The 26,007-nt window shown below is 52.8% G+C and overlaps 1 protein-coding gene across 4 annotated transcripts in view; it reads left to right on the top strand.

Moving 5' to 3' along the window:
- Positions 1–26,007, top strand: part of KCNN3 (potassium calcium-activated channel subfamily N member 3) — a 135,366-nt gene that overhangs the window by 66,652 nt on the left and 42,707 nt on the right. For all 4 annotated transcript variants that reach the window (XM_081112918.1, XM_081112917.1, XM_081112920.1 and 1 more), the window contains exon 3: positions 16,925–17,343. In XM_081112918.1, the coding sequence (XP_080969044.1) occupies positions 16,925–17,343 (419 nt within the window). The remainder of the gene's footprint in view (positions 1–16,924; positions 17,344–26,007) is intronic.

The raw sequence follows: 26,007 nt of genomic DNA, 5'->3' as shown, positions 1-26,007 counted from the left end.
GAAGGAGGGAGGGTGCGCAGAGAAACCCCCTTTTAGTTCTGCCAATTCTTCCGGGGGTAGGAAAGCGGGAAACTGCTACCTGGATCGCAGGCAAGGGAAGGTAGTTCGTCCAAACAGCCTAGAACGGGCTTCAGGACCGTACAGGTTTTCCCAGGTGGGTAGCGAGGTAGGGGAAGCACTTCTGGGGGCGATGTCTCCACACCTCTCTCTCCTCCCCCCCCCGCCGCCCCCCTCCAGTGTGTATATCACCCTCCTCTCCCCCAAGGTCTGACAGTCTCTGTAACCAAAGTCCCTCCCGCTACAGTTAACGCCTCTGAGGGACCCGTTAAACTGGAATGAAGGATGGAGAAAACAGAACGGGCGAATTCCCTTTCCTTTTAAAGAGAACGGAGGCTGGTGGGTATCCCACGAAGAAGCTCATCAGACTGTTATTACCAATCTGGGATGATCACGGGGAGAACGGTTGCGGAAATCCCTGTGAAAACCTTCCAGACTCCGCCGCCTGGGGAGGGCCGGTCCCAGCAGCTTCCTGCAGAGCGTGCCGGCTCCCATTGTTACCCTATATTTATAGACTGGGCTCCTCGGAGAGCCCCCTCCTGCTGCTGCTGGCTGAAAGGCTCTTTAACGCAGTCCGCGCTAGCGGAGGAGAAGGGCCATGGTTAGAGGAACATGGCAGAGGAAGGGACCGGGAGGGGCCGGCCGGCCACGGCGCTGCAGGGGCCACCTGACCCTCTGCAAAGGGGGCCCATTAGCCCTTTGTTCCCTTTCAGGATTCCCACAGTGGTGACAGGATTTATCCTCTGGCCGGCTGCCTCCACCCACTCTCAATTCTGAGCCCCCAATGGTGTCACTCGCCATTGGTTATGGCACAGGTGCCGCCTGCCACCCCGGCGAGGGTGTTCTTGCAATTACCTTGTTTCCTTGGCCACCCCCCTGGCTCAGGGGAAGGCTGCTCCCCTAGACAGGCTGTTACAGACAGGGTGGCAGATGAGGTGGTGGCGAGGGGCTGGCGTGACGCCCAAAGGCACACCAGTCAGCTCTGGGGAGAGGTTTGGCTCTTCCTCCTGACGTCATGCAAGCAGCAGAGAAGTGTGAAAAGGCTCATCACCCCGCTCATGTAGCAAACGAAGGGCACACGGCCAGTTTAAGCCACGGGAGAGGCATGGAGTCCATCTCAAGTTAGAGGGGCCTCAAGTTATTTGTAAAATTAACATCAGAGTCCCCCGTCCCCTTTTGAGATCCATTTTTGTTAAAAAAAATTTTTTAAATCCTTATCTGAGGATATGTTTTTATGGATTTTAGCGGGAGAGGAAGGACGGGAGAGAAACAACAATGTGAGAGAGGAACGTCGATCAGTTGCCTACCTGCGGGGATCGAACCTGCAACCTTCCAGGGCATGGGCGGATGCTCCAGCCACTGAGCCACACCAGCCAGGGCTTTCGAGATCCCTTTGGAGAGTGGGTGACAGCCACCCGTTCTTACCACAATGGCGACTGCATGTGCTCTCGTCCCATCTGCCTCACCCACTCTCGATTCTCCATGCTTTTATTGTTTTTGTGGTTTTTTTTAAAAAATATATTTTATTGATTTCTTACAGAGAGGAAGGGAGAGGGATAGAGAGTTAGAAACATCGATGAGAGAGAAACATGGATCAGCTGCCTCCTGCACACTCCCTATTGGGTATGTGCCTGCAACCAAGGTACATGCCCTTGACCGGAATCGAACCTGGGACCCTTGAGTCCCCAGGCCGATGCTCTATCCACTGAGCCAAACCAGTTAGGGCTGTTTTTGTTTTTTAACGAAGCTTGGGGTAGCTGTTTCATTGCCAGTGTGTCGGGCTTCTAGAAGTGCCCACCCTCAGCCGGGGCAGCAGGACAATCACCGGTTCAACCTGTTCAGCCGTCACAGGCAGACATCTGTCGAGCCCCTGCTCGCACCAGCCATGGAAGGGACGACACTGACCCCTGAGCTGCCAGAGCTCTCAGCTTAAAGTGAGCGTTTTCTGTAAAAAACGGTGATAAAATACACATGACATAAAATGTACCATCCTAGCCATTTGTTGTTGTTAATCCTCACCCGAGGCTATTTTTCCTATTGTTCTTTTAGAGAGAGTGGGAAGGCGCAGGGAGGAGAGGGAGAGAGAAATATACGGCCCACCTGTGACCTTTTGGGGGTTGGGCCGACGCTCTAACCACTGAGCCACGCTGGCCAGGGCCCATCCTAACCATATTAAGTGGACAGACAGTTCAGTAATGTTAGGTACAGTCACATTGTAGTGCAACCAATCTCCAGAGAAAAGAACGGCTTTTATCTTGCAAAACAGAAACTCTGCCCCCCATCGGCTCCTCTACTAGCCCCTGGCAACCACCGTTCTATGAATTTGCCTCCTTTAGGGACCTCATTGAAGTGGAACATACAGTATTTGACGTTTTAGTAACTGGCTCATTTTACTTAGCATCACACAAGGTTAGAGCATGTGTCAGAATTTTTTTTTCCCTTTTCAAGGCCGAATAATAGTCCACTGTGGGTGTACACCACATTTTATTTACCCATTCACCCACTGGTAGACACGAGGGTTACTTCCGCCTTCTGGCTATTGTGAACAGTGTTGCTATGAACACGCGTGTGCACGCACCTCCTTGGGATCCTGCTTTCTGTAACCTGGGGCCCGTCACCTCCCCGAAACCATCTGCCAAATGTGGTGCCCACACAGATCTTGTTCTGGGGGAGGCCAGTCCACAGCTCCCAGGAGGTTTTCCGTGGGATCAGGACGCCCCAGGGTGTGGGTTTGCAGGGAACAGAGGCAGCACCTGCTTCAGACGGCCTGAGGCCCCTCCTGTCCTGTGTCCCCTCCAGCCTCGGGCGCAGAGGGCAGGAGGAGGTCCCCATGGCTCTCCCAGCAGGGCTGCTTATCACTTGGGCGACCCTTGGTCGCTATATGACTTCCTGGAGCCCAGTCTCCTCACCTGGAAGGTAGGGATAATGACAGCCTCCTCTCAGACCTGTTGGGAACGTTAAACTAATATAGCACAATGATCAAAAGTGTGGTGTGAGTGGGTGAAAAATGGCCTCCCAACTACCCAGGCCCCAACCCCCGAAATCTGTGGCTGTTACCTTCCATGGCAAAAGGACCTTTGCCGATGTGGTCCAATCCCTGGATTTTCCCGGTGGGTCCCCGATGCAATCACAGGTGTCAAATCAAAGGGAGATCTGACCACAGAAGAGGAAATAGGAGATGTGACAAATGAAGCCAGAGGTTGGAGTGATGGGAGGAAGGGCTGGGAGATTAGGAATGCAGGCGCCTCTAGAGGCTGGAAATGATAAAGAAACTAACCCCCCTCTCCCCCCAGTGGGATCCCCAAAAGTCAGCCCTCCTGACAACCTTGATATAGTCCGACTGATTTCAGACATGTGGCCTCCAGAACTGGAAGAGAATACATTTGTATGTTTTTAAGTTAGTAATTTTGTGCTATTTTGTTACAGCAGCGATAGGGAACTAATACACGTGGACTCTGGAGCCAGGCTGCCTGGCTTTACCACTTCCCAGCTGTGTGGCCTTGGGCAAGTCACTTAACCTCCTCCTGCCTCAGTGTCCGGGGGATTCAAGGAGTCGATGCTGGTAAAGCACTGAGCATAATGCTGGGAAGTATTGTGAACTTGTTCAGTAAGATGCCCCTACGCGCCACGTGGCTGCGCCTGGCCCACAGGAGGCGATGGGACCGCGCCGGCTGACGTGATGGTTGATGGCTTCGGGATGCTCAGCCGAGCCCATGGAGTGGCCGGTGCCTTTCAGGACGACGGCTCGGTCCTAATAAAGCACAGATGCTGACGGCTGAGCTCCGGCGTCTGTCACAGTGAATGCCCCACACTCTGCTCCCCCGTTTCCCTTGCAGCATTAACAGCTGCTACTCCAAAACCACAGTCATGGTCAGAGAAGTTGGAGAAATTACATTTCAGAGCTGACTGGTTTCCTTGCCTTTAGGAATGCTCAGAACCTTTAACATGTGACTGAGCTGGCAGCATCTCATCGAGACATTTCCCCAACAGTGACCTGGGCCCCCGTGTTATGGCGCAAGCCTGGGGGCCCCGGCTGCATAGAAGGGGAGGAAGGTAGACAGGCTATCTGAGCAGGAATATCAGCGTTTTCTTTGTCTGACCTTGGAACCGTCCAGAAAATATAGCTGCTGCTGCTGCTGTATACACATGCGCCAGGCAGTCAAAGGATGGGGGACAGACCCGCCCCCCAATACCTTCAGGCCTGGGCCAGCCTCAGATGAGGGCACCCGAGCCCCCATCTATCAGCCCCTAGCCTGCCCCTCCGTTCCTGCCCTGGCTCAGACTCTTGTGGACTCCTCAGCCCTCAGGCCCACGGTCTAGCCAACCCCTCCCCCAGCTGCACCTTGGCCACCTTCAGGCTTAAGGCTACAGCTCCAAGCAGCCATGGTCTGCCTATTGCGGGACAGATTGGGAAAGGGGCGGTGGAGCCTTGGGAAGCAGGCTCAGGTAGGCAACTGGGGGTCCTGGGTATTTGAAGGATGGGTTACAAGGTGGAGGGTGGACGGGGCTCCTGGCTCCATGGGGAGAGGTGTGGCCAGAGGAGGGAGGGAGCATGGCCCTCAAGTGGGGAGGGGGCAGTGCCGGACCAGGGGTGGGCACCGCCATGCGGTGTCACAGGACCCTGAATTACAAGTCGCCGCCATGCTTTCTCTGCCCTTCGTTGCCAAGCTGGTCACTTCCACGGCCTTGTCTCTGCTTACTTCTCTTGACTTCTAACTCCCAGGTGGGCAGAAACTTGCATCCTAATCTCCGCCTGGCGCTGCACAGGGCGTGCGGAGGCCAAGTCCCAGTGATGAGCGTGGCTTCCGGCGCCTGCCGTGGAAATGTGCACGCGAGGTGGGCCTTGAAATTAGTGTTTTTTGTTCCATTTTCTTACATTCAAACTGTATTTCAGAAGGGCTAGGGGACAGGTAATGAAATGGGCCTTGGTGGTGGTGAAGGGTGGGGTGTGGGGGGAGCTTTGTGAGATGAGCCCAGCAATTAACGTCATCCAGCCAGGCTGTGCTCACAAAATCCCCGGGGGGCGCCCCCCGGGGGCTGGGGAGCTCCGCGTAGGACATTACAGGCGGGCAGAGGACCCAGGAGATCATTGTTCCTCCAAGAACGGCTGCGCTTAAAACACCCCCATTACGTTCCAGAGCGGCTTTCCCCAGGACAATCCTTTTGTAAAAAAATAAAAATAAATACTTTATTGGGTTTTTCAAAATTACAAAAGCAATACGGGCTTGTTTTAACACAGAGATGTGTTCTGATTTTTCAGAAGAGAGCTAATCAATAGTTTCCCTGATTCCCACCCCCATGTCCCCAGAGGTTCTGGCCTTACCCAGTTAGTGGATAGCCAGATGGCTCCACCACCTTTCGTGTGTGTGTGTGTGTGTGTGTGTGTGTGTGTGTGTGTGTCTCCACACAAAAACATGCGAACCTGTATGTCCATATATAGGGACTTTAAAAATATGACGGTGTTTGTTTTGTTTTAAAAGAGGAATCACACTATACCAATTACACTGCATTTTTCTCTTTTCACTTAATATAGATCATGAACATTTTCTAAGTCAACACAAATAGGTCCACTTCATTTAAAAAAAACAGCCAATCATGTTCCACAGTATGAGGCCCATTCTGTCGTCAACTGTCTTCCCGTTGACGGGTATTCAGGTTGCTCCCAGGTTGGCGAGCTGTTTCCTTTGATTCTGAGCCGTTCTTATGAGCAGTTCCCTTCGGATGCTCTTTGGTTTCTTTCTCTGTCTTGTGCCCGCTGCAAAAGACCACGTTGCCTCGGGAGAACTATAGAAATGGCGAACAATGGAGACGTTTTTCTTCACCGTCACACCGATGCCGTTTCGTCACCTTAACTTGTTTTCAGACTATTTGCCTCCATGTACGCATGCATTTGGGCGGCCCGTTTCTTCAAAGAGCCCTGCAGTCCAGTGGGCGCCCGGCCCCGGGCACCGACAAGCAGGTGGGCAGGCCCTTCAGCCGGGAGTGCAAGAGGCTTAATCTCCGGGAGCGGGGAGGGCTCTGGGTTCCAATCCCGCCACCACCACTCACTTGCTGTGCAGCGCTGGGGACGTCGCCCATCGATAAGCAGGGGAAACAGCAGTAGGAGGGCTCATGTAAAGGAAGGCGCTGTGGACCGAGCCGCCAGTGGGAACAACCAGGGGGCTGACGTTGCTGTCTGCAGGGCCGCCTCCGCTGGGGGCCGGGGACTCCTCTGAGGGCGTCAGCTGGTCCTTGAGCATGAGCTGAAGGGCACTTTCATCAGCAGGGGGACAAGCAAACAGCCCCCACCCACCACTGGCACCTGCTCCGGACCTGGTCCTTCAGCACCCCAGTTTTTTTTTTAATTTATTTTTATTGCTTAAAGTATTACAAAGAGTATTACATATGTCTCCTTCCCCCCCCCCACCCCCGCCCTTGACAATCCCCTGGCCTCCCCTACCCCCCAGTGTCTTATGTCCATTGGTTATGCTTATATGCATGCATACAAGTCCTTTGGTTGATCTCTTACCCACCCCCTTCCTGCCCTCCCACCCTCCCCGGCCTTCCTGCTGTAGTTTGACAGTCTGTTCGAGGCAGCTCTGCCTCTGTATCTATTATTGTTCAAAAGTTTATAATGGTCTCTATTATCCATGAATGAGTGAGATCATGTGGTATTTCTCCTTCATTGACTGGCTTATTTCACTTAGCATAATGCTCTCCAGTTCCATCCATGCTGTTGCAAATGGTAAGAGTTCCTTCTTTTTTATAGCAGCGTAGTATTCCATCGTGTAGATGTACCACAGTTTTCTAATCCATTCATCTGCTGATGGGCACTTAGGCTGTTTCCAGATCTTAGCTATGGTGAATTGCAGCACCCCAGTTTTTACAAGACCCAGAAAGCGCCTTATGTTTGGTTGCCAAAACACCCTCTGAGCCAGAGTTCAAGAACCCCTCTGCAGTGGCAAACAGGCCAGAGTTACAGCGGGTCAGGGGGCCGGCAGCCCCAGGGATCACACTGTGACCCACAAGCAGTCAGCAGGATCCATCATGTGAAAACGAAATCAAAACTTACCAGAGAGGTCCTGGTGAGAAAACGGTCCTTCTCCCCCAAGACTTCGCAGGTGCCCAGACCCGCCCGACCTGCCATGGCACGCGAAGGCCCAGAAGCACCCACTGGCCCAGCCTGAGGTGGGCAAACCACCCCGCACAGCCTGGGACCAGCACGTGGTGGCCAGGACTGTGGACTTTGACACCCGTCTTCCCTGGCTTCAGAACAGCGGTTCTCAACCTGTGGGTCGCGGCCCCTTTGGCGGTCTACCGACCCTTTCACAGGGGTCGCCTAAGACCATCCTGCATATCAGATATTTACATGACGATTCATAACAGTAGCAACATGACAGTTATGAAGTAGCAACGAAAATAATTTTATGGTTGGGTCACCACATGAGGAACTGTATTTAAAGGGCCAGAAGGTTGAGAACCACTGCTCTAGAGCCTGCCCCTGATTAATTGTATGGCCTTTAGCAAATTCCTTAATCTCTTTGAGGCTCAGTCTCTCCATCTGTATAATGGGAATAATAATAATACCCCCCTTAGAGCCCCGATGAAGACTAAATGAGACGATACCTGCAAAGCCCACAGCACAGGGCCTGGTACCCTGTGAGGCTGCACTCCCTGTGTCTGATGGAGAGGTCACCTGCTCCCTCCCCACCTCCCCTGAACTTGGGGCTAGCGCTCCAGACCTCCTGGCCATCAGCTTCTGTGTGAGGATTGGCTCTGCGATGGCTCAGGGACAGGGGGTCCCCAAGGAGACACTTCACCCTGTCTGGGGTTGGGAAGAGGCCAGCTAAGATGTATGAAAAGAAGACGCTTGGTCTGGATCTTCAAGAATGAGGGGCTCCCTCGAGAAGAAGTTGAGAAGAGAGAGCAGCTTGTACACACGCCAATGGACCGGAGTTCAGGGGTCAGGAGTAGCTAGGTTTGGCTGTAATGAGGTACCGGGTTGCGGTCGGGGTGGTGGATGGGGCTGTTCAGGAAAAGGCCCTTTTGCCAAGTACAATGAAGAGGTTGGACTGGATCTGAATGCTCTGGGAGCCACGGAACGGCTCTGAGAAGGGAAGTAACACGGTTTGGCTGGCATTTTAGTAGCAGAGTGGAAGACGGATGGGGTGGGGCATGTTTCGATACCGGGGTGTGGCCACTATACCCCAAGTGTTGGATAGTGTCACCGTCGACACTCCTGCTTCCAATAGAATGGGGCGTGGACTCTCACCCACAGGGAGGGGCCCGTGTCTCTCCACAGGTCTCCGGGAGCTCTTGGGAACGTCCATTTCTCTCTCCACAGCTCCTCTGATGAGCTGGCAAACTCTTGCTCCTGCTGAGTTCTCCAGTTCCGTTCTGCACATAGTATCTCTGTGGGCACCGTTCGCCTCCTGGTCCCTTCATCCCCATGGGAACCACGACCAAGCCTTTGGGTTCGGGGCTTTGTGTGGGTTGCGAGCAAGGGGAAGCGGTGATGTTGCCGATGGCACGGTAAACAGCAGGGCATTGGACTTCTCATACTCTTGCTCTTGAAAGTTGCATGACGGTTCTGTTGCTTCTAAGTGGACCCCATCCTCCCTCCTGTCTCGGGACTGGCCCCGGGTGCTCCTCGGCCATTCCCCCTTCGCAGTCCCCAACCTCCAATGTCCCTGTTCATTTCTGGGGCGGGTCAATGGAGCCCCGTGTTGGTCTCCTCTGGCCCGACCCCAACGTCACCCAAAAGGGATCTTCTTCCTTAGAAATACGCTGCGGTACGTAGGTGGCTCCTAAGCAAAGACGGTTCCTTCCCCAGCGGGAACTCCACCGCCCGATCTACCCCGAGGGCGTGGGACGAGGAGGTTGGGAAGGATGATACCGGGATCATCTGTCTGTGGATGGGAAAGCAGCTGCCTTCGCTCCACACACAGACCGATCTGGATTGCTAACCCCTGTGCGGTGCAGACCCAGCCCACTTACTTACATGTTGGTTCTGTGGTCAGTGAAGACTCTTGTGAAACAGGAGCATTTTGAAGAGTGAGCTTGAGGGTGTTTTTTTTTTTTTTTTAAGAATAAAACCAAGTAAAGTCCAAACTGGCTCTTCCCCAGCAGATGAGAGGACCTGGGGCCTGGGAAGTAAATCTACCCTCTCTGCACGTTCGTTTCTTCATTTGGGAAATGGGCAGAATATCACTTCCTTACGGAAGGTTTTAAGGTTTCAGTGAGACAGTATGTGCAGAATCGCCTGGCTTGGCCTGTAGCTGGGCTTTGGGGTAATTTTGACACATGAGGAGTCTACTCTAGATTGAATTGTGTGTCCCCAGATTCATATGTTGAAACGCTAACCCCCAAGTGCCATATGTGGAGAAAGGATCTGCAGGAGGTCATTAAGATTCAAGGACATCACAAGAGTGGCCTCACCTGACAGGACTGTGGCCTTCTAAGAAGAGAGAGCGAGAGGGTCAGAGGCAGAAGGCTCTGTCCCCAGGGGTGCCGTGGTCAGGGACCAAGAAATGCTTGTTACGTGCGAGGAACACACTGGCTTCCTCAAATGCCATACCTCGGCTTCCATTCCCTAAGAACTGGGGACAGGGAAGGCTTGGGGTCACCACCGGTCTCTGACTCTCCCAAACAAACTTCAGACTCAAGAGTCCCCGCGGGTTCTCCTCACACTGCAGGGGACCACAGGTGAACTCTGCCAGGGGCACGCAGGAGACCCGGCCTGGCCAGGCCCAGGAGCCACCGTGGGACATGACACATGGCCAAGCGCCATCTGGCTCAGGGAATCCCAGCAGTGTCAGATGGCAAGGATTTCTTCTTAGAAAGTCACAGCGCTGCCCTGCTGGCGTGGCTCAGTGGTAGAGCGTCAACCTATGAACCAGGAGGTCACGGTTCAATTCCCGGGTTGCGGGCTCGATCCCTAGCATGCTGCGGGCAGGAGGCAGCTGATCAATGACTCTCTCGCATCACTGATGCTTCTATTTCTCTCTCTCTCTCCCCCATCCTCTCTGAAATCAATAAAAATATATTAGAAATAAAAGCGTGTTTAGAAAGTCACAGAGCTGGCTAGCATGGATCCCAGGCCTCTGAGTCTTATGGTGGAATCATAATCTTTTTGGTGACAGCCCACTTACTCTAGGGACCTTTTTCTAGCTTTGGTCCTCCCCCCTCCTCCTTTTTTTCAGCTAGTTCCAGGTGCATTTGCTGACTGGAAATTTTATGTTAACCATTACTGCAAACCCAGGAGTTCATTTCATCACTGGCAATCAGCTCTTGTCCTCAGGGAAACCTAATTAGGTACAACAGGACTTTTGATGTCGTTTCCATGGAAACCTCTGTAGTAATCGTGTACATGCAGAATAAGTGCTCCAGGGAGTTTGAAAAAATAAATATATTGTTACTGGGTTTCAAGAAAATCTTTAATTTTTTTCCTTTTGATTTTTCCTGCGTACAGACAGACAGACAGACATATACTAACGACGGAGATGTTCCCTGGAGTTTCCTCTCCCAGAGAGAGCAATAGAGAACACAAAAGGCCTTTTCCATGTTCTCTCCTCTAATTTAAAAAAAATTTCGTAGTTGCACAAGAATGAAAATTTTTCGGATTGGTCATGTTGTCTAAGCAGGATCTCTCCTAATAGCCGAGAACATGTTAATTAAAGAAATGGCTTCAATAAAGAACCTGAAAGGCCACAGGCTTGCAAAAGGGAATGGGGGCAATGAGTGAACCCAACACATCAACTCCAAACTCATTTACCAAGAAAGGAGAAAAGCAAGGCGGGTCCTGTGTGTGTCCACGGAAAATGCCAGGCTCATGGGGCGGGTGCCCAGCCCTCCATCAGGGCGGCCCGGAGGCGCCAGGACAGTTGCCTCCCTGCGAAGACAGCCTGTCCCGGGCCCTGAAGCGAACGCACAGTGGGCTCCGGACATCCCGCTAGAACTGACCTGTCCGGAGGTGACCGGACAGGCGGCCCCGCAGAGTTGGCCCCCACAGGGAGCTGTGAGAAACTCTAAAAGGGAAGCATTCAGACCTGGTCTGGCTGAGGTGGAGGTGCAGATAGAAGGGCCCAGCAGACGAGAAAGAGAGAGAGAGAGAGAGAGAGAGAGAGAGAGAGAGAGAGAGAGAGAGAGAACCTGTTACACACCCATGTGCCACAGCTATAACCCCAGGGTTTCTGGAGAATCCTTAAATAACTGATGTTGTTTTCTTTGCTACCTCTAGCCAGCTATTCAAGGATGGAATGCCCACAACTGACCTCTTTGCTAGCTGCCAGCTAATCAATTTCTCCCAACGTTTCTCAACAAGATTCACTGTTCCTTGAGTCCCTGCCGTGTCTCTCTCCCCTACACTCAGTAAATTCTGTTGTGCCTTTGTTCCCTGGTTCAATCTACCAACCGACTTCCTCACACGTGAGAAACACTTTGCATGCAAAATCACTCACTGGCCTGCAAAATACCTTTTTAAACCCTTTCATATACAAAATGCTGTGGCCACTGGGTGGGGGCAGCTGGCACGCCTGCTGGTCATGCCCTCCTCCCCCTCTAGTTACCCAGTTACTGGAGAAAGGCCGGCCAGCCCTGACTAGTCAACAGCGTGAGGGTGGGAGGGTGAAGGTGGAAGTGCCTTCTAGAGCAGTGGTTCTCAACCTGTGGGTCGCGACCCCTTTGGGGGCCGAACAACCCTTTCACAGGGGTCACCTAAGACCATCGGAAAACACATATATAATTACATATTGTTTTTGTGATTAATCACTATGCTTTAATTATGTTCAATTTGTGACAATGAAAATACATCCTGCATATCAGATATTTACCTGACGATTCATAACAATAGCAAAATTACAGTTATGAAGTAGCAACGAAAATAATTTCATGGTTGGGGGTCACCACAACATGAAGAACTGTACTAAAGGGTCGCGGCATGAGGAAGGCTGAGAACCACTGTCCTAGAGGCTAAGGCATGAGAAGCTAAAAGGGAAATGTTGGTCCAATCACCCAACTCTTCTAATACACGTGCTAAGAAAGTGCATGAGCTAGTTTTGGTATGCATTAGTGTTTTGTTTGTTGCGGTTTTTCTAATCCTCACTTGAGAACATGCTGAGAGAGAGAGAGAGAGAGAGAGAGAGAGAGAGAGAGAGACAGACAGACAGACTCCCAGACTGGGAATCAGACCCAAAATCCAGATGTGTACACTAACCAGGAATCAAACCAGCAACTTTTCGGTGCTGTTATGCATTCATTTTGTTACATAACAAAGTACCCTGAGACTTAATGGCTTAAAACAATAGTCACTGAGCTCGCGATGTGGGTCGGTTCTGTTGTTCCCACGTGAGGTGCGCTTCTGCCGTGCAGCCGGCGGAAGGCGGCCTCACTCGCAGGCCCAGCTGGAAACTGGGCCGCGTGTCTACAGTGAGCTCCTCTGCGAGGCGCTTTTCAAACCTCTGCTGCATCACATGTTCTGATGTCCCACTGGCCAGAGCAAGGCACGCGGCCAAGTTCAGACCCAATACACTGTACGTCCTGCCAGGAGAGGCAAAGTCACGTGTGAGGAAGCCAGCAAACCGATGGGAGGACGCTGTGGCCACTCGGATGAGCCACCGCACCCACCAGGTGTGTCTGATGGGCCTCAGTGGAGCTACCTGAGATTATGAGCTGATTCGTGGGAGACGGGTCTGATTCATATTGATATCACCACAGGGTCCTCACCCACTTGCTGCTTTCTTATTGAGGCCTAATTGACAAGTGACAGTGTAGGTATTTAAGGTGTGCGATGTGATAATTTCACATACATATACCTTGTGAAGTGCTTGGTCACCACAATCAAGTTCATGAGCACACCCATCGCTTCACATCATGACCTTTGCTGTGTGTGAGAACACAAGACGTACTCTCTGAGCAAATTTCAAGGGCTAGTTGGCTCTTATTAATTGTCTTTATTGAGTGGAGTTGAACTGAATTGAGTTGGTTCTCCTTTCTAATTATAAGCTCCTTGGAGGCAAGTTTGGAATTGCTCTATCACATACAATCTCCTTCCCGCTGGTGGACTGAAACCCTACCGGCTCTCAGCTAAGGGGGAGGAGGATGAGGTCTGGTGCCAGCTCTGTGTAGGGCACGATCTGGGGAAAGTGTGGGGCTTGCAGGAGACCACAAGCCCTGGCACCGAAGCATCTTCAGGCTGACCTTACCCCCCTGCGGGAAATCACTGCTTTAGGCTCAGGAGGCAGGAAGGCTCAGAAACCTGCAGAATGCGGCTTTCCGTCCCCACCCAGGGAAGCCAGCACACAAGGGCAAACCCAGGCCAGGTCCGGAGGAACCTTGTCTGCCAGGCCCAGGCCTCTGGGGCTTCTGCTCTGTGATAGCCCGGACATGCCACATCCTGTCCACCTCATCTTGGCCCTCGTCCAAAATTCATCAGGGCAAACAGTCGGCTGCTGTAGAACCAGGGCTGGGAGGGTGGCTGAGACCAAATGTAGGGGGCAGCCCTTTCTTGGAGCTGCTTGCACAGCCCCCCTCACTCCTCGGTGCAGCGCTACTGGAGATCCTGGTTCTGGATGGACTCCAGAGCTTCCTAAGGCTGAGGCGGGACAGCTGATTGCCGATGGGACCCCTCTTTGGGAATAGGAAGATGTCCTTCCCATGGCGTAAGCTGAGTCGTCAGGGACTTCACTGGTCATAGGCTGAGGGATGAGCTTTCTTTATATGACGCAGTCATATTCCCTACTTTATTCACTAGAACCCTACTCACTGCCCACTGTGGGCCGGGCACAGGCTCGGGCATTGGAGGGAGGTGAGATGAGCCAGGCGTGGGTCCTGGCTCCGTAGAGTGCACGTACCCTGAGAACATTCATGGGGAGGCACCAAGCCAGACGGGCTGCCTAAGATACAGAATTGTGGCCTGGCCCGTGCGGCTCAGTTGGTGGGAGTGTCATCCTGTATACCAAAAGGTTGCCGGTTCGATTCCCGGTCAGGACACATACCTAGGTTTTGGGTTCAATCTCCAATCGGGTGTGTACCTCACATCAATGTTTCTCTCTCTCTTTTTCTTTCTCTCTATCTTCCCCCCCCCTCCCACCCGCCTCTTTCTAAAATCAATAAGCATATCCTCAGGTGAGGATTAAAAAAAAAAATAGGCACCTTAGAGCAGAAGACACCTCCTCAGATCCATCCCCCATTCCTGAGAGGAGGAAACGGAGCCCAAGAGAGGGAGTGTAGGCATCTGGAGACCCACAGTAAGCGGCAGTTATTCATTCACTGGACAAGCATTCATTGAGCACCTCCTGTGTATTAAGATCTGGGCTGGGCACTGGCGATACCACAGGGGAACAAGGAAGACACAGTCCCTGTCCTTTTGCAAGCTCAGCTGTGACTGGTGAGTCCCCATCCGGGTCACACTTCAGAACCAGCTGGGGAGCTTTAAGAAAAACCCCAAGGCCAGGGCCTGATGCCGAGATCCAGACTTGCCTGGTCTGGGCGGCCCAGGCATGGGTATTTTAAACACGTTCTCCAAGTGATTCTCGTGTGCAGCCAGGTCGAGAGCCCTGCTCTCGGGGGAGAGACAGAGGAAAGCCGAGTAAACAGGAGTAGTCACAGCGGAGATTTGTGATTCATAAGGAAGGCGCAGGATGCGGAGTGCGGACACAGCAGGGTGGGGTGTCTGTCATCTGATCTGCTTAGAGAGCTGGGCTTCCGAGGGTCCAGTGGGAACAGGCACAGGGTGGTCTCCTATGGGACAGCAATAGAATCTTCTGGCACACCCTGCCCACCCTGCAGACCCACAAATCCCTGCCCGGGAGCCCCGCCGAGCAGAGGCTCTTAATCTGCAACACACACTGGCTACCTGCCATTCACACCCCCAACCCCACCCGGAACACCTCTCCACACACTGTTTGTGGATTGTCCCCAGGGCAGCGGCTTAATAATCCCTCTCATTTTCAGCGTCGTTGGGAAAGCACATTCCCTCTTGTAATCTGGGATATTGGGTCCTAGTGCTAATCCCATGAGTGAGCAGGGTCAAGGTCAATAGCCCCGTGATGGAGATGTGGAAACAGGCTCAGAGGAGCCCCGTGCCCCACCCAAGGTCACACGGCTGATCTGGAAGTGTGAGCCCTCAGTCCAGCTCACCAGCCCAGTCTAACCCCACTCTGCATGTTGCCCCGCCCACATTGCATCAGGAAACCGAAACCGAAGCAGGCACCCGAGGGGCTGTGGCCACACCACCCTGATCCAGAACCTTCCGGTCAGGTCGGGCAGCGATGACACACCCTCCCTTTAACTTGATGGCTTACAATCTCGTTCCCCATCAGGGACTCCAAGGCATCGGTGACTCCTTGCTTGGTTCCTGCCCAGAGTGAACCCAGTTACCATAGTAACCTGATGCAATTCTTTATAAGAGAGAGGGTCGGTGGTTTTCATTTTGTGTTTGAAGGGTTTGTCCAGCAGTTACGCGGCCCTGGCTTGGCCTGTTGGCGGCAGTGAGGAGCAGCGGGAGCCCTCGGAGCAGCCATGAGGTCCTTTCTGTTTGCACAGATGGTGGGCACCTGTGTCTGGGAACACCCGCCTGCCATCCGCTGGGGCAGGAGGTGGGGAATCTAGGCCTCGTGCTGTGTTGGGTGCCCTCTCCTGTTTCTAGATCACACCTTCCTAGTTAGAGCCACCTGAGCCACGGGGACCCCTCGGCCAGTTGCTCCCATAGTTCCCCTCCGTGACTCTCACGCTCAGAACCGTGTTGCTCCGTCCTGAGTCCCACCCCGGGGACCTCCTGGAGAGCCAAGTCCGGGCCCTTCCTCGTATGTGAACCCAGCGCAGGTCCGGGCCGGGCACAGGGCCGGTGCTCAGTACATGCTTGTTCCGCGTCATGACGGTTAGGGCTGGGAGGAAGTTTGGACATCCCCGAGTCCAGCCCTTACTTTATAGGAAGGCGGAGACCCACCCACGAGCAAAGCTACAAATGACAATAGCTCAGACTCACAGAGCGCGTGCCGGGCGCCAGGCCGGAGTCTACGCACTCTGTACATACGAGCCCATTGCAGCTCCCAGCGGCCACCGTGCAGCCACAGGTCTTGTCACGGTCCCCAGATCGGCACCCCAGGCACCGAGAGGCTCGGAGAGGTACCTGAGATCACAGAGCTAGTGAGTGTTCTGACCAGGACCCAGACCCAGGCAGTTCCTCTCCCGGACCCCGCCGTTAGCACCTGCTGCTCTGTGCGGGGGCAGTGCACTGCCCGCAAGCACCGTGGGTCCCTCTCTGATGGGGCAGGGGAGCCAGGGCCAGCCTGCGTTGCTCACTCACGGTGGAAACATAACTGTTCATCTCCAAGTTCCCCTCCAGGGCTTAGCTCAGGGCTTGGCAGGAGCTTAGGGGCCGGTTTTATTCATTTGTTTATTTTAAAAATATTTTTAAAATTGATTTTAGAGAAAGAGGAAGGGAGAAGGAGAGAGAGAGAGAAAAACATTGGTGTGAGAGAGGAATATGGATGGGCTGCCTCCTGCACGCCCCCTATTGGGGAGAGAGCCCTCAACCCCCACATGTGCCCTGACGGGGAACCAAACCTCTGGGTGCAGGGATTCATCCCCAACCACTGAGCCACGCGCTGGGCAGGGACCTGGTTTTAGTCCAAATGACCTCTTCTTCCTTCTCCTCATGAAGTAGCCAGTTTGGGGGCACCTCCTAGCAGGACGGGACCTTGGGAAGCAATTTACAGAAATGGAGGCATTTCTCAGCCAGGTCTCCCCACGCCCCGTCCAGGGCACTCACCGCACAAGCGAGGGCTCCGGAGAGGGCCCCGAGGTGGGCCAGCTGCCCGTCCGTCCTCCCTCGCGCCCCGTGGGCTCTGCGTCTTGGCCACAACTAACGGGCTCTCCTCTCCCACAGCTCTTCGTGATCGACAACGGTGCGGATGACTGGCGGATAGCCATGACCTACGAGCGCATCCTCTACATCAGTCTGGAGATGCTGGTGTGCGCCATCCACCCCATCCCCGGCGAGTACAAGTTCTTCTGGACGGCTCGCCTGGCCTTCTCCTACACGCCCTCGCGGGCGGAGGCCGACGTGGACATCATCCTGTCCATCCCCATGTTCCTGCGCCTGTACCTGATCGCGCGTGTCATGCTGCTGCACAGCAAGCTCTTCACCGACGCCTCGTCCCGCAGCATCGGGGCACTCAACAAGATCAACTTCAACACGCGCTTCGTCATGAAGACGCTCATGACCATCTGCCCGGGCACCGTGCTGCTGGTGTTCAGCATCTCGCTGTGGATCATCGCGGCCTGGACGGTCCGCGTCTGTGAAAGGTATTCCGGCGGGTCGCGCTCTCCATTCAGCTCCCGAGCACAGAGCCCTCCTGGGGTAGGAGAGGGAGGAGGAGTGGGGGGGAGGGGGGGAAAGGATGTGTATGCCTTGAGGGAGGACTGAGGGAGGAGGTGGTCACCTGCCCACACACCTCCAAGGAGAAAATGGGGAGGGCCCAGCCGGGCCGAATGCAAACTGCAACGTGGAAATACTGCCGCCGCGGTAAGCTGGGGGAAATGCATGTGTAAAATAACGCGTTCTCCGTTCCCGCTTTGTAAACCAAAATGTATCCACGCACCCCGGTGACACCCACCGTTAGCCTTTCTCGGGTATAACGCTGCAACTTTTGAATCCTCTCTTCCTGTTGGAGATGAACTATGCTCACATGTTGAAGGCTTGAGAAGTCCTGTAGCAATGAAACGGGTTCGATTTTGTTGAGCCCCGATTTTCTCAAAAGTATTTGCCCAGGAACCCTTTTCAACGGGTAACACTGTTGATGCTTCACTACGGAAAAGGTGGGGCCACAGACCAGCAGCGGTCGCGGCGGCGGCCCTGGGAACTTCTTAGGATGCAGAATCTCAGGCCTGAGCGCAGAACCACTGAGTGGAATTTGCATTTTAACAAGTTCCCCAGGTGATCTGTATGCACCTTACCATGTGAGAAGCCCTGTACTAGCATTGTTCTAAGGAGGTTGGTGGTTTGGCAGTGACTCAGGGAAGCAGCTGGTGGGAGAGAAGGGGCCCCTGGCGACACCTCCCCATTCCAGGCTGACCCTGGACATTCATTTTCACCTGATCTCGCATGTGGTGTCTGAACACCTGGGTTAGAAACCTGTTTCTACATAGCTGCAAGACCCTTGGAACGTCACTTAGCATCTCTGGCTTTAATGTTCTTATTTTAAAATGAGGATCTTGAGATAAAAGGGCGATGTGCTCACTCCAGAGGTTAGTTTCGCTATGTGGGGAGGCTTGCTCAAACCTCCGGTGTGATTTGCACGGATCCTGGTAGTCACCCTTAATTCGTCAGCGCACACAATTGTACTGCTTCTCTTATAAAGACCAAGCGAGTTCTTTTAGAACCTAGCTTCCATGACCACTGTCCTCTCCCAGTGTCAGATAATAAGCAAGATGGGCAGGAGCCTCGAGACAGGAGCTCACCCACCCGAGACTGGACAGAGACGGGATGAGGGGCTGCTTTGGGGGGCCAGCGCATTGGACTGGGGTGGGAGGGTCATGTGGGCAGCATGACCTTGATCCGTCAGCCTGATCTGATTAAGATTCTGTCACCTTAGACTTCAGAGAAGGTCAGTGACTTGCCCAAGGTCACATCGCAGCATGACAGGTTCTAGGGCAGTGATGGCGAACCTTTTGAGCTCGGCGCGTCAGCATTTTGAAAAACCCTAACTTAACTCTGGTGCCGTGTCATGTATAGAAATCTTTTGATATTTGCAACCATAGTAAAACAAAGATTTATATTTTTGATATTTATTTTATATGTTTAAGTGCCATTTAACAAAGAAAAATCAACCCAAAAAATGAGTTCGCGTGTCACCTCTGACACGTGTGTCATAGGTTCGCCATCGCTGTGCTAGGACAACGCCCGCCTGCCCCTGGACGGAGCAGGGCCGGTTCCCATTCCCCGGGGCATCCCTCAGCCTGCCACCTGGTTGTATACACGCTCTTCTGAAGTTGCTATGGAGACCTCGCTTCAGCGAGACGCCTTTTGAAAGACATTTCTCATGTCTGGGGCTGGCTCTGATGTGACGATAGAGGTTTTTCCGCCTTTCCTCCTTCCAGGAAGGGAGGGGACTTAGTAATCACCCAGAACAGGCCGCCCATGGTGGGAGGGCAGCAGCCGGCTGCTGGGAAGGCACCGACAGCAGCAGGCTTGTTTTGCTTGGACCCCAGTGAGGCATTACATCATGGCTTCCGAGGCCTGGCCGTCGTGGCCCTCTGGGATTCTCCTGGCCGCCTGCCCGCCTCCCCCCGGCCGCCCAGAGCCCATCTGAGGAACCTCCTCATTAAACACTGTCACACGCCCAGCAGCCTGGCAGGTGGAGGGACCTTCCACAGCCCCGGTCCCCAGGCGGCAGGTGGGGGCAGCAACCTTCCAGGCGCGCCCCGGGGAGAGGCCTGCCAGCTCCCAGGTGTGTGTTTGTCTCCCGGAGGCGCAGCAGGGCCTCCCGGACGCTGATGAAGTGGGCTGAGCCCGGTTTTGTAAATGGCCTGCCAGCCTCTTGAACGGGCCCCCTGTGGACTGCTCCCCGCCGAGGCTTGAAGTTGTACACATGGGCTGTCTCCGGATCTCTGGCCTGTCACCAGGTCTCTGGTGATGAGGCTATGAATTTTCATCTATTTCTGGATATTTGCATTATAACGAGAAGTGTGAGTCTGGAGACCTGGCCCCTAGAACGGGAGAAGAACAATCAGTGGCCCATTCTTTCTCTCATTAAAATAGAGCCCCCCCCCCCCTCCTCATAAGGAAGATGGAAAGAGGTTTCCTTCCACTCTCCTCTGCCTCCATCTCAGACACTCAGCTCTGCACCAACCAGAAGGCAGAGAGCAAGAGCCTCCCCCCTCCCACAACCACCCCCCTCATCCCCCTCCCCACCCCCCTCCCTCCTCCGCCCCGCCAGCAGGGCCTTCAGCTCCCAGGAAGCGGTAGGGAGACCATCTACAGGATGAAGCACACAGCATGGGGCGGGGGGGATGTGAGCCCCCAAGGAGGGCTTGTGAGAGGAGTCCCGAGAACCAGGGCTGAGGACTGTAGTTTCTCATGGCCTCTTGTATTTGAGGCACGACCTCCAATGTGGACCACAGGCAGGGAACCCAGAAGGGGGAGAAATGATCAGAACTTCTAGTTATAGTTATTTTTATCTAAAAAATTAGCACTGCTAACATTTTAAAATGCAGTCCTACGTGGGTGTCATTGAGGATGAACATACATGTAGCAAGAGGAGAGTGCGTGCTCCAAAAATGTGCCCAGCAGGAACCTATGAGTTTAAAGGTCGTAAACTACTGGTTTGGAGGGTCAGAGGCCTCGCTCATGAGGACTGTATCCTGCCACATAGGACGAAGCCTGCTAGACCCAGAGCCCCTGCCTCTAGTTAGAGGAAGAAGTCCGCACCCTGTAGGGCATAGGAGCTGCCTCAGGCAATCCTGCAGCCAGTGCCAGCCCTGGACAGATCACTGTAATTCAAAGACGAATTTCACCGCAGGAGGTGGGAGGAAAGTGAGGAAGGGAGAGAGGACATGAGGGGAGGGGACCCCAAGGAGGCCTTTGAAACAGACCTGCAGCATTAGCAAAGAGGAAATAACCCTGGAGATGCAGGAGAGTGTGTAATGATGAGGAACAAAAAGCAACCTCAGGAGGTTGGTGGGCATCCCTCACAGGGCAAGCAGATGTGGGCTCTGTGATGGAGAGGGTGGGGAGATGGGAAAGGAGAACGTGTCTGTCTCACACAAGCACAGGATTCCAGAAAACTGAAATTGTTTTAGCAAAAAGAAAACCCACATCGGGGGCACTGAATTGTTAAGAATGTGGAGGACCAACTCAAAAGTTCCCTCTGAATGTAGGAGACAAGAACAAAGACATGAGCGAAGAGGGTGATGGCTCCGAACGGAAGGCTATAGAATTAAGACCAAATCCAAGAGTTAGAGTTAGTTTTGGAGGAAGAAACCAGGATAATTTGGATAAAAGCATAATCCAGAACATGCATGAAGAAAACTTTTCCAGAAGTGGCCAACGGAGGGGTAATGGGGAGGTTAAGATCGGGCTGATCAGAAAGGCTTTCCGTTTTCCAGTTAGAATGGGGTGGGCTGGGGGGGTGGGGGCTGGAAAATTTACTGAATCATAAGGTTAAGCGATCAAGAAGCACGCAGGCAACACAATGCAGACTTTTCCTCAGGAACCCTAAGTCCCAGGAGACATGGGGGTTGCAAACCCTCTAATTAAAAAGTTGAGAGAGAAGGTTAGAAAGGATTAGTAGAAGCATGCTAAAGTCATCATCTTAGGCAGAAGAGAATTTAAATAGCCTTATCCCTAGATTGTACTAATTAGAGCAGTATAATTTAAATCACTTTTAAACCTAAAGGTAACCACAGATAGAATTTTTAAAGTGCAACAATATTGATAACAATAGCACCAGGCAGGTATTATTTCACTTAATCCATACCACAGCTCTGTGAGGTACAGGGGTTAGTATGATCTCCATTCCACATGTGGCGAAACAGGCACAGAGAGGTTAAGCAACCTGCTTTGAATTCATTAAAAGAACTAAACAAACTTTAGGAGAACAGATTAAGTTTATAACACAAAGACAGGAATGAATGGATTTAAAACAGAAAAACAGAATTTATAAACCTAAACCACACTGATGTCTAATAAATCTAATCAAGGAAAAAAGGGAACACAAGCAGTATTAGAAATTTTAAGGGGGAATAGCACTTTTTTTCTTAAAATGTGTTTTTATTGATTTTAGAGAAAGAGGAAGGGAGGGATGGAAACTGATAGGCTGCCTCCTGCATGTCCCCCACTGGGGACAGAGTCCGAAACCCAGGCATGTGCTCTGACTGGGCATCAAGCTGGTGACCTCTCAGTGCATGGGACGATGCTCAACCAACTGAGCCACACCAGCCAGGGCGCTTAGAGAAGAACGCCGAGGGGAACTTTCTCTACTTGACATTAACATGTGTTATAAAACTCAAGTAATGAAGTCCCTGTGGCACTACTGGAAAATCAGTAAGGGCAGATCAATGAAACCTAATGGAAAACTCTGAAATAAACCCTAGTAGGTAAGAACCCAACATATGAGAAAGAAAACCAATTAGGAAGCAATAGATTATTCAATAAATGTTAATGGGGAGGTAGGATATCTGGATTAAAAGTCAAATTAGAACCCCATCTCTCACCAGCCACCAAAATAAATTCCCGTTGGAGTCAGATATAAAAGAAGAACTATGAGCAAGCTCTAGAAAACAAAGTGAATATTTAATCAATTCTGAGACGGGCACGAATTGGTAAGCATAACATGTCAGAAGAGAAAGAGCCTGGAGGAAAAGCCTGGTGTATTTGGTAACATCATATATGCAATTTTAGGTTTCCGTCCAGAAATATAAACTTACTTAAAAAGTAGATGTTACGCTAGGAAAAATATTTGCTGCAAACATGACAAGAGGTAAACATCCCTGTTACACAAAGCTGTCTTAGACACCAATCAGAAAAACTCCGCTTCTCAAAAAAAAAAAAAAAAAAAAAAAAAAAGCTAAAAATAGACAGCCACAAAGGAAGAAATACAAAAAGGCCATAAAAATGAATCCTGGCCAGTGTGCTCAGTGGTTAGAGCCTCAGCCTGTGTACTGAAGGGTCTCTGGTTCAATTCCTGGTCAAGGGCAGGTACCTCAGTTGCAGGTTCATCCCCGGCCTGGTACGGGCTCCGTGCAGGAAGCAACCAATCTCTCAGACTGATGTTTCTCCCCCTCTCCCGCTCCCTTCCACTCTCTCTAAAAATCAATGGAAAAATTATCTTCAGGTGAAGCTTAGCAACAAAAAAAACAAACAAAAGAAAATGAAACATATATTTAGCCTCACTAATCAAAGAAGTGCAAGTGAAAACTGCAAGGAGGGTGGCCTTTTCTCCTCTGGAATTGACAAAAATGTCAGTAAATATAACTCAGTGCTTAAAAGGTTGTTATGATGGGGGTGGTGTGTGTGTGTGTGTGTGGGGGGGGGGGGGTTCTCCCATAGCTGGCAGGAGGGAAATCTGGCACCACCTGTCTGGCAAACACTTCACCAGTAGCCATGCTGGCCCGTACAAGTCTGTGACTCTAACCCAGTGATTCTCCCAGGAAGCTATTCTAAGGCAATAATCGATTTCTGTCCAGATTCTTCAGCATGATGCCGTCTCCAGCAGCGGAGAATCAGAGACCTAGTGACTGTCCAGGATTTAAATGGTTAAAGGAATTATAGCAGATCCTACGATGGGTAGTTAGGCAACAGTTTTGTTTTGTTTTTAAAAAGCAGCCTTTTGAAGACTATAATAAGGTAGGAAGACAGTGATGTGATATTTGGAAAAGGAGCATAGGAAATAGTGTTCTGCAGGATGTTATCCATTGAAAATAGGTAGACATTATAATAGGCACAGAAAGTGCTTGGGAAATAACTGTAAATATTAAGTTGTTTTCTCTGTGGGGTGTTGCATGTGGTTTTTGGGTTGCATTGTTCTGTATTTTCTGCCGGGACAATGCGGGGCTAGTTTTGTGTGTTCGTTTGGTTTGGTTGTGAATGGAAAGGGGTGGCATTGGCTATTTCCTCCCCCCACAAAGCCCCTCTTTCCGTCTTCCCCAGGGACTCATGTTTTGTATCAACGGGGCTTGGAAAGGAGTGTTCAATGGCACAGGTTTTTTTAACAAATAATTCTCTCCGAAGAGCGCAATGAAAGGTCCTAGCAGCCAGTGTGGCCTCAGAGGACAGGAGAGCGAGCGTAGGGAGGGGGGCGCCCCCAGCCGCGTGTCACTTGGAGCCCTGGTGGCCCCAGGACCTTTGTGGGAGGGCCAGCGTCCAGGCAGGCGGCACTCCGCAGGTGGAGGGCGCTGGAGGCCCGGCTCCATCAGCTCTTCAGCGCCGATTCTGGGCCGGCCTGGCTCTGGTGGCCCCGTGGTCAGTCGGTCGGTCCGGAGAAACCGTGTGTCCCACGGACTTTCCACACAGCCAGGGCCAAGAGGCGGCTGGTGGGGGGCTGGGGGAGGCTCCCCCACCGTCAGGGGGCGCCCGCCTGGCGGGCTGGGGAGCGCGAAGGAGGGGGCTGGTCCTGGGGCAGGGCCAGCCGCAGGGAGGTCAAGTTCCATGCTGTGAGCCGCTCTGCTCCAGGCCCAGCAGCCGCCCAGCCCCTCCTCCGTGCAGGCTTCCCTCTCCCACCCCTGCGCCCTCCCAGCCTGCGTTCTCCTTTTCTGTCCTTTCTGATCCAACAATTCTTTCCTTTCTCATTTGCAGTGATTTTGTGCTCATTGACACTTAAGCATAGAAACTATTCATTTGTGACAAGTTTCTTCGTTTTATATTAATGAATAACACATTAATTTTATTATTATTACTATTTCTCACCTGAGGATAATTTTTCCTTTGCTTCTTAAAAAAGAGTGGAAGGGAGGAAGGGAGGGAGAGAGACAGAGAGAGGGAGAGGGAGAGAGGGAGAGGGAGAGAGGGAGAGGGAGAGAGGGAGAGGGAGAGAGAGAGAGAGAGAGAGAGAGATTGGTTGCTCCCCCAACCCAGATAGATGCCCTTGACAAGGACTCCAACCCATACCCTGCAGTGTGTGGGCCGACGCTCTAACCACCTAGCAACACCGGCCAGGGCTGTATTTTAATGAATGAATGACACCTCTTAGGAGAACCAGGAATTGGGACTACGAGGAACATCTCTGTAAAGTCATCATTCGGAAGCACCCCGTGTGGGACAGTGTCGTGCAAAAGGAACTCCATATTCACTGCGAAACCGCTCCGTTTTCCCAGTCAGGTCACCCCCTCTGTCTGACATTAACCCTTGGGTGTCTCCCCACTCTGCCTGCTGGGACGTGGCCAGCACTGCTTTCTGCTCCCGGGGTCTTGGCCTTCGGTAGACGCAGCTGAGCGCCAGGTGCCAAGTGCCGCTTCTTTCTCCCGCTGGGGAGGGGTGTCCAGCCTTCCCCACCAGGGGTCCCCGGGAGAAGCAAGCCCTACAGCAATGGCTGGGTGGCCATCTTCCCATGCTGCCACGGGGGCACACAGCTAAGTGCCAGCTGGATGGACCGCAGAGAAGCTGATTGTCTCTTACCCTGGATGCCTAAGGGCATCTGGAAGGGAGTGGGAGGGAGGGAGAGAGAGGCAGAGAGCGGGAGAGAGAGGGAGAGAGAGAGAGAGGTGACCTGGACTGACTGCTCATCCCGCGGGACCAGTGGAAAGGGCTGCACCGCTGGGAGGAGGCAGTGCCACAGTCCCACGAGGGTGGGGGTCCTGGGAGAGAGCGAAGGTGAGGCAAAGGGAGGGCTTCCTGCCGCCACACCAGCCACATCTATTTATGGGTGGACATTGGTCAAGGCAGGAAATCCATGTGATGTCAGCTCTGGGTTGTTTTGTTTGCACCAGGTGATCCCACTGTGCCCTGCATCCCCAGGGCAGGCATCTGCCCGCAAGGAACTCGACCCTCCCCCACAGGCCTTCTCGCGTGTTCGGTGGCCTGCATGTTCCGTGGCCTGCGTGTTCGGTGGCCTAGGCTGTCTCGCTGGGCTCCCCCCACTGCCCTGCTCCCTCCACCGCCCTGCCTCTCACAGCCCAGCCACGGACGGATTTTTTCACCAGCTTTTCTCCTTCCATTAAGTCCCAACTCCTTCATCTGGGGACTTGGCGGAGAGGGAGTATGGGCGAGAGTATGCTATACTCCAAATGGCACCTCATTGAGTACCCCCCCCCGACACACACACACACACTCCCCTCTGCCTAGATGCCTACTACCCCGCTCTGTGCACTGCCCAGGAGTTTAGGCACAACCATAGTTCCCTGGTGGTTTGAGATTGGTGGCCCTGGGAGCCTACCAGCCCTAGCACGCCTGGTCATTTCGTTCTCCCAAGAGGCTCATGGGAGCAGCCTGCTAACAGAGCCCCCGCAGGCTGGTCCACACCTGGGGAGACAGGT

The sequence above is a fragment of the Myotis nattereri genome, assembly GCF_964212035.1.
Source record: "Myotis nattereri genome assembly, chromosome: 18".
Lineage (NCBI taxonomy): Eukaryota > Metazoa > Chordata > Mammalia > Chiroptera > Vespertilionidae > Myotis > Myotis nattereri.
Note: the sequence above shows the minus strand (reverse complement) of the source record. Positions and strands in the feature narration are given on the sequence as shown.